Source organism: Octodon degus, unplaced genomic scaffold, assembly GCF_000260255.1.
Source record: "Octodon degus isolate 3935 unplaced genomic scaffold, OctDeg1.0 scaffold00181, whole genome shotgun sequence".
In the NCBI taxonomy this organism is placed as follows: Eukaryota; Metazoa; Chordata; class Mammalia; order Rodentia; family Octodontidae; genus Octodon; species Octodon degus.
The window spans coordinates 3,655,932-3,664,705 of record NW_004524757.1 but is presented as its reverse complement, the minus strand read 5'-3'; the positions used below and the strand labels follow the sequence as shown (position 1 = coordinate 3,664,705).

Here is an 8,774-nt window from a genome sequence, read left to right as displayed (position 1 = left end):
CTTTCTGCCTTTTGTTCCCTATCGAAGGGGAAAATGCTTTTTCTTAGTTCACCTCAGGCCAGCAGAGGATGAAGTTCTAATGTGCTCAAGGCATGAGTGAGCAGAGAGTGTACAACCACCACAGAACAATGAAGAGCTCACAGAGTACAGGCCATCCACCTTTTGAGTGCTGTGGGAGCAGGACTGTACCTGGAGGTTGCAGCCTAAGTAGCCTTCTCTGTCTTACAGGAACTACAGGATCCAGACTGTGAAGCTTTCCTTGGGAAGCAGCATCCTCAGCTCACACAGCCGAGGAGACCCAGATATTGTCTGGAATCAAGGTGAGGTGTGTGTCCTGTTGTGTACGTTGGGTTTCCCCTGCCCTGGAGTGTGCACTCCACAGTCCCCATGCTCCATATGCTATATTGTCTTTCCAAGAGCCTTGTCCTCTGCAGTTCAACTTCAGCCTGAAAAGCAGCCACATTTCATGTCCTAGAATCATGAGAACACTTCGGGTAGGAGAATACACTCCTGTGAAGTCATAGAGCATCCCCCAAGAGAAGACCTGTAATGGCTTTCGTGGGAGCCAACAAATGTGAGGTTGTCAGATGAGAACATTAATAGCCTCCCTCTGTCGTGCAGGCATCTGAGTCTTCAACCGCAAGTTCTTGCTGTCTGCACAGAAAACCATGATGCCTCATGGTCAGAGGAACCCAAACAGCAAGCTTGAGGGAGGCTATCCTGACCAGAGTGCTGCACAGATCCTCATGGGAAAACAAGATCTCAAGGATAAGGAGAATGGAGCATCCACTGTTTCCTCTGCATCCTCTTCCTCCCACACTGCAATTGGAACCACACCACAGGAAGAGCCTGGGGCTGAAACACAAAGTTGTCCTAAGAATCCTCAGGGTGTCTTTACCACCTCCACTGCCGTGGCTTCCAGTCTAAGGAGCCAATCCAGTGAAGGTGGTATCAGAACCCTCAGGCCAGATCCAGAGGGTTCGTGCTCCTCACAGGACATTAAGGTCACTCAGATCCCACACCATGTGGTCCCAAATGACAAGTTGGATAATTTGGTGCGATTTCTGCTCTGTAAATATAAAAAAAAAGAGCAGATCACCGTGGAAGAAATGATACATACTGTGGACCAGGATTATCGTAAGCATTTTCTTCTGATTTTCAAGAAAATATGTGTTTGCATTTGTCCAGGGTTTGGCATTGAGGTGAGGGAAGTGGTTCCCCCTGGTCATACATTTGTCCTTGTCCCCATCTTGGGACTCACTTATGATGGCATACTGGATGATGATGATGATGATGAGGTCATTCCAAAAGTCGACCTACTGATATTCATGCTGAGTGTAATCTTCATAAAGGGCAACCGGCTCAGGGAGGAGGACTTAAAGGAACTACTGAGAAGTAGGCAGTTATTAAATGAGCAGAAGCACGCAGTGGTTAGGGACCCCTGGAAATTCATCAGAGAGGATTTGGTTCAGGCAGAGTACCTGGTGTACCAGCAGGTTCCTAACAGTGATCCTGCTCAGTATGAGTTCCTGTGGGGTCCGAGGGCTCACGCTGAAACCACCAAGATGAAAGTCCTGGAGCATGTGGCCCAGCTTCAGAAGGCTTCTCCTCGGTCTTACCCACGTCTATATGTGGAGGCTTCAAGAGAGGAAGAAGATAAAATCAGGGTCATTGAGGGGCAAGAAGTATGATGGGGACAAGGAGTATTCCACCACAAGACCAGTGGGTTAATCCCCACCCCGTGTGACATGATGCCCCTCCTCAGTTTTTGTGGAGAGCAGGCAGTTTTTTGAATGGTGAAGGGGCAGGGGCGGGGGCAAAGTACCATGTGTGTCATCTTGATGTCTCTTCTGTTTGGGCCACTAGGAAATGGACATGTGTTTTCTTTATGGCCTTTTGAAATTTGGTTTATGTTTTGTAAGACTGAAATAACTTGCAAATTTTATTTTTTTATTTCTATTTTTAAGGGTTTTTTGTTGTTGTTGTTGGTGGTGGTGGTGTTTCTTTTTTTTTTTTCTTTTCTTTTCTTTTCTTTTCTTTTCTTTTCTTTTCTTTCAGGGTCTCACTACACAGCTTGGATTCTTACTAATCCTCCTGATTTGTGCCTGTGTAGTGCTGGGATTACAGGTGTGTGCCAACAAGCCCAGATTCCATCAAGGGCTCAGTGCGCCTGGGAGTGGGGCTGGATGGCAGGCAGTGACAGGGATCCAACCCTGGCCCCTGTGCTTATCTAAGAAAGCACTTAGTGTGCTGAGCTATACTGCCAGCCCTAACTTGTAAACTTTTATTTGAACTATGGTATTGGTGTCACATATACTTTTAGTTTTCTGATATTGATATTTGATTATGCTTCTTTTTTTGATTATGCTTTTTATGCGAAGGTGATTTTGCGTGGCATTTGTGTGACATGTAGATTTTGCTTTATTACTCTGATCATATGTGTTTCCTATTTTGTGAAAAAAAAACAGGAAAAACGTTCATTCGATTTATATTATAATGTTGAATTAGTAATTTCCTTGGAGATATGAAAGATTTTTACATCAAGTTAGATGGATTCCAAAAAGAAACATGAATGTAAAAATCAATTCATGACTTCTTATGTTTTTTTCCATGTTGATCTGTAGTATTAAAAATATGCATACCTGACTATGCTTGGCTTCTTTAATTATAGTAGGGAAATTTATTGTCACTAAAGAACTTCGCGTGCTCAGGGGCACACTGATCCCAGCCCCTCCCTGCCCGTGCAGACTTGCGAAGGCCCTTTTCTCGAGTGGAGATTTGTACACTCCACTGAGCAGGATCAAAGCTACACCAGGGGATGGGGGAGTCCAGGAGCTAAAGTGGAGGTAACAGAGAAGTGAGTGGCTGGGGTCCAGCAGAGAGAAGCCACACGTGAGTCCTGAGCTGCAGCACCGAGGGGCTTGGGCTGCCTGCAGTTCCTGCTGCAGAAACTGATGTAATGCAGCCACAAGGTGGCCAGTGACAGACACTCAGGTGAGGCCCAGGTGCCCTGGCCCGAGATGAGAGCCAGGGAGGATGAACGCACTGCTCTGAGCAGTGGTTTTAGATGGTGGGTGAAGCTGAGTGTAACCCTCACCTAGGACAGCAATCATAAGAGTGGTCCTATGCAGGGAATGAGACAGGGGACTTAAGCCCAGCCTCTGTGAGGATTTCCTGAGAGATGGAGCAGACTCTCAGGGGAAGTGAGGCCCCAGAGTTCTTGGTCAGGTACTCTGTTCTCTGCTTGGAATGTCCACCACCCAGGTTCTTACAGTGCCCACCTGACTGCTTTCCAGGGGACAACTTCTACTCCTGAGTCCAGTTTGCTTCAAGGACTCTTACACAATGGACAGGAGTATGTGGCCAGTCCCAGTGGCCAGTTACACAAGTGGTCAGATGTCTGCCTGACCAAAAGCTTTTCCCTCCAGAGCCCCTTCTCGGTGTTCCCGAGTGTCCTCTCTGTTGCGTGCCATCACTCACCTGGGTCAGTGCTCAGTTATTTCCTTTGAGCAGAAGTTTATGCTAGTGTTTTCAATGTATATAATTTTGCTTTGTGTAGGAACTGCATCTGTGCTGAAGTGGCCTTGTCACTAAATTGGCCAGGGTGCTGCCGAGGCCTTATGATCCCTAAGGCCAGACTTTTGGTGAAGACGATATGACTCAAAATAGTTGTTTCTTTGGAAGAGAAGCAGGAAGAGGGGAATATGGCTCTTCCCTCAGACACTCCATGTCTCGGGTACCCTTCTCTTTGCTGAGATAAAACAACACCCAAGGCTAAAGGGAGCCATGTTTATTTATCTCATAGTTTGCAAAGGGTTTAATCCATTATTTCCCAGATCAAGGGGGCAGTGGCACAGCAGACAGGCATCACGGTGGAGAAACAGTTCACGGTGAGCAGAATGCAGCAAAGCCACAAGGACTTTAGTAGCACCTTTCTGCCCCTTTTATCTTGTCTAGACTACTGAGCGTTTGTAGCACTCCCACCCTTCATCTGAGTTCCTGAGAGCCCACCATTGCCTTGTAAATCAATTCTTGCATCATACACAAGATCCAGCCATGTCTGAAGCAGCCCCAGCTGTTACTGCATACATCTAAACACAAGCCATGAAATTCTTCCTCTAGCCTGCCAAATACTCCTGCATATCCCTTTACGCATTAAAGCATTTAGTTCACCTCCAAGAACTGCCAAAGTACTAACAATTGCAGCATTGCTGAGAGGTCCAAATCCCAAGTCTCTGAGATTTATGCCAAATTTTTAGCTGCTATAACCTGTACAAATGAGAAGAGTATTAAACGCTTCCAACATTCAATGGTACAAGATAGACATTCCTATTCCAAAAGTTACAAACAGAGGGATCCAAAGGAATGGGGTCAAAGACACTCCACAATCCAGTAAGGCAAACATTAAATCCCACAGCTCCACTTCCTGCATGCCTGGCAATCTCGGGCAAGTTGTAAACTCCAAGGCTTGGGTAGCTCTGTCTGTACAGGTCTTCCAGTTGTAGTAGCTGCTATGGCTGCCATATGGGGCCAGCTCTACTCTATCCTTACTGCTTTCCTCAATAAATTCCCATTCCTGCCTTCTGCAAACATCTGGAGTGTCCAGTGCACCTTTGGCTTTACAGGCTTAGCTTCACACACGCTGCCTTCTCAAGAACACATTGTCTGGACTCCCAGGCCTTCTGAAATCTGTATGAAATGCTTTCTGGCCCTACACTTTTATTTTTGTAAAAAAAAATATGAATTTTGTACAGGGCCTCACTGCACAGCTTAGGCTCCTAGTGATCCTCCTGTGTCAGCCTCCCCAATGCTGGGATTACAGGTGTACGACACCACAGCTGGACTCAGTTGCCAGCTCAACGTCCCTGGGGGGCAATCCTACACTTTTCCATTCTGCATGCACCTAAAGCCAAAACCACCCACATGATGCCACATCTGCATCCATCTCAACAGCAGCCAGGCTTCCTTCTCTCACGGATGTTGGTTTTCAGTGCCTATGAACCACATTCCGAGGAACAACTCTATGCCAGGGAGATTATGGACCATGGTGCTCTGGGGCTCTCTTCTCAAAATAAAGTCTTTGACTTTTCTAATTTTGAGGCTGCAAAGAGCAGTGTGCTACTGCTTTTTGTGATGCCATTAGACCATCTTTTCTCTTCTCCTGTTCTTTCTCAAAAACTAAGATCTACTCTGCTCTATCTTTGAAGTCCACAGCTTTATTGGATCTTCATTTCTGGCCAAACTCATGCCTTTAAGCATTCTGCTAGGCTCTGTGCTCTTCATCCTCAAAACAAATCTGACCAAAGAACACATGTCCAGCTGCATGAGCTGATGGAGTCGGTCCAAATCCTCTGCTCCCTGACAAGCTGTGGGTGAGAAAGGACCTTGCTCAAAGCAGTACAGGGGAAAAAAGTACATGCAAGGTTTGAATTACTCCAAATGCTGAAGTTATCTGAGTAGGTGCTAAGTGCATCTTGCTGACCTTAAAATAAAAATAAAAACAAAATCATTCTCCAGGCTCTAGTCTGTGTCCCTCCCCACAAGGAAGTCATGTTTTGCAAAACACTGAATGTCACTAGTGGTGATGTTCAGAAAAGGAAAGTCCTGTTGGCTTCAAGAACAACTCTCAGGTAAGAGTCTTCTGTGAATGAAAAGATAGGAGTGATTTTTATTACTGCAAAAATTGGATGTTGTTGTGAAGGGGAAAAAAACACAAGTGCTAAGAAGTGAAGAAGAAGAACCCCTCGTGCTAATATGTCCAGAATACTATGGAGATGTCAGTGAGTCTGTACCTCATGGGTCTGCGCCATAGGAGGTGAGACATAAAACAGCTGGGGACTTCCCACAACTATGTCACCTTCTCAAGAAATGCTCTCAGAGGGGATGAGAATTTTCTCTTAAAAATCATATTTTTTGCTATTGATTGAGCACCTGATAAGTGATGACGCTGTTGACATTAAGAGCCCTCTTGCACTGGACGCTTGGCTTGCCTGCATTTTTATACAGGGGAGCATTGTACTCCACTTGTAATTAGGAAGGGTCATTTGATGATCCTTCTGCTAAGAAGAACTTCCAGCTGCCCACTTCAAACCAGAAAAGTTCAGGTCAGTGAGGAATAGTCCTCAAGAAATCAGAAACACTAGCAGACCAGTAGCCTATTCATTGCAGCATGTCCAAAGAAGACATTGGAGGGGCCCTGGAGTAATATACCATGGCCACACAGCGTAGCACACTGATCTCTCTGTATCCATGCTGAGGAGATTCAACCCCTTATGCTTGCTTCCTTTGACAGGAGCAAACCGATTCTTACCTTGAAGGCCCTGGGCAGAGGCTGCCCCACAGAGCTGACTGCACAGTTTCCTTCGTACAAGCCACATCTTTCAGGCTGGGGAGATTTACCTGTCAATCTCATGAACCTATCTGAGTTTAGGGAGTTCTTACTGCATGATTTCAAAACAATAAAGATGTGCATCAACAGAATACAAGGAACATGCTGCTCGTTCACTGTTAAATAGACCCAGGTTTAAAAGCCAAGCTGAGAGCAGGCACTGCACATGCAGTGGGCACAGATATGAGCCCTGATTTAAGTGACATTTCTAAGAATTTCAGACTGTTAAGTTCATAGCAGGAAAGTTCCCACCCTGAGAGTATGGCTCCTAAACACGTGTAGCTGTCTTCCTAGAGCAGTCCTCCTGAGAACAGTTAGTGTACAAGCAGTGTTCCCCCTACTGCCTTTGGTTCCTAAAGCGCACGACCAGCGTGCTGTGTTTCCAGGGTGCCCTCAGTCTCCACCAGCACCTGTGTTGTTCTTGGTAGTGCTGAAGAGCTCTAAAATTACTATGCTTGGGTTCACTTGTTTGCTGATGATCAAACAATAGGAGCCTTATCAGTCAGCAAGAAGGGAAAAAGAATTTTAAAAAAAGTAAAAAAGGGGCCGGGGAGATGGCTCAATGGAATAAGCTCTTCCCTGGCAAGCACAAGGGCCTGAGTTCAATCCCCACTTCTGCCCAAAAAAAGGGAAAAAGAATTGATCTAAGTGACTTCCTAGGAGAAGCCAGGATGAACCTCCCTCAAAGGCCATCTCACCTCGTACAGGTGCATAAGGGCTTATAGCAATCAGGAACACAGGGAAGGGAAAGCGCAAGGACACAACGCAGATCTCTCCACCTGCCTTAGTGCTTCCAGCAGTCTTGACTGCATCCTCCTTGAAGCCAGGCTTCTGCCTCCTGGGGTTAGAAGCATTTTTATACTCTATCACTTCTTTTGCACTGAGGAGAGGATGGGGTATTAGTTATGAACAAAGGAAGAAGTTTGAATAAGATGCTTGTCACTACAAGAAAATAAATATTACAGTTAAAATGTACAGCTGCATGGGGGTGGGGAGATGGCTCAGTGGAATAAGCGCTTCCCTGGCAAGTGCAAGGACCTGAGTTCAATGCCTGGTTCTGAAAAAAAAAAAAGTTTTTTGGGGTCAGGGAGATACCTCAGTAGAATAAGTGCTTGCCTGGCAAGTACAAGTACCTGAGTTCAATCCCTGGTTCCGCCAAAAAGCAAAAAAAAAAAAAATTCTCTTTTGAGCCGAGGGAGATAGCTCAGTAGAGTAAGCGCTTGCCTGGCAAATGCAAGGGCCTGAGTTCAATCCCCAGTTCCGAAAAAAAAAAAAAAAAGTACAGTTGCACATTCCTTCTCTGGTCCCAGTAACTCAGAAGTTGGTGTAACACAGATCTTCCCCCCTCAATGTTCTTAGCCCATGGCCCATGTGCCTCTTCCAGACTATGAAGTGACCTCACGCATTTACCGTAGAGCACAGGGAGGGGTTTAACAAGACAACGTGTTATAAGGGATCACCTGAGGACCTCTCTCTTCCCGGTATTTAAGGACTTCAATGCCTTCTTTTGAAGGAATCGGTCAGTTACTGACAGGACTGTGATTCCTATCTCTGCTTGCTGGTAACTAAACAGACCAGAAAAGCCAGAAGTGAAGACTGGGAAAGGTAGCTCTATCTATTCCTCCCATTCCCCATGTATTTCCACTCTTCATAATTTCATGTGCATTATGACCTTGAGTTTTTCTTCTTCTACATAAAAGAGATCACACTTCTACTTTGTGCAAATCTTTGCGGTTGGGTAGAATTTCAGCCTACCAAGTCTCTTTTATCAACATTTAACTGAGGAGATGTCAAAGCAACACCATTTGGGCTTTGCTGCTACCTCCAGCTAAGCTTTGTGTTGTGGTTTGTCTAAGTGTCTCCCAAGGGCTCATGGACTAAGGGCTTGGTGCACAAGCTGAGAGGTCACTGATAGGCCAGGAAACTTCAGAGATGGCATGTACTGACACGTCTTAGGTCATTGGAGGAGCATCCTTGACGGCGACTATGGGCCTCTGGTCTGTTCCTTTCTCTCCCTGCTTCCCAGCTGCCTAGAGGTGAAGAGCTCCATGCAGAAAGTACTTTCTACCCTAATGCACTGCCTCAGTACAGTCACCAAATCTGTGCCTAGCAATCATGGAGCGACCTCAGAAGCTCCGCACGTAACTGAAATGTTCTCTCTTATATTTTCACCAGGATAAGATCTTTTTTTAACCTGACACTAAGCAGAGAAAACAGGACAGAATTTTTAATATATGGTGCCCAGTCACCTTTTTAATTTTAGCCTTCAAGCTTTAGTTCTTGAGCACTCAGAAGATCAGAGGCATCAGTATTGTAATGGGTTTAATTATTCTAATTTTAGCTAAATATCAAGCACTTTGAGGGCCAGCCAAATAGCTCAGCGGAT

At 45.6% G+C, this 8,774-nt stretch overlaps 1 protein-coding gene across 1 annotated transcript; it reads left to right on the top strand.

Moving 5' to 3' along the window:
- The first annotated feature begins 671 nt into the window (after positions 1-671).
- LOC101575263 (melanoma-associated antigen 8-like) lies at positions 672-1,691 on the top strand. The gene has a single exon (XM_004643665.1). The coding sequence runs from the start codon at positions 672-674 to the stop codon at positions 1,689-1,691; it is 1,020 nt and encodes a 339-aa protein (XP_004643722.1).
- The last annotated feature ends 7,083 nt before the right edge of the window (positions 1,692-8,774 follow it).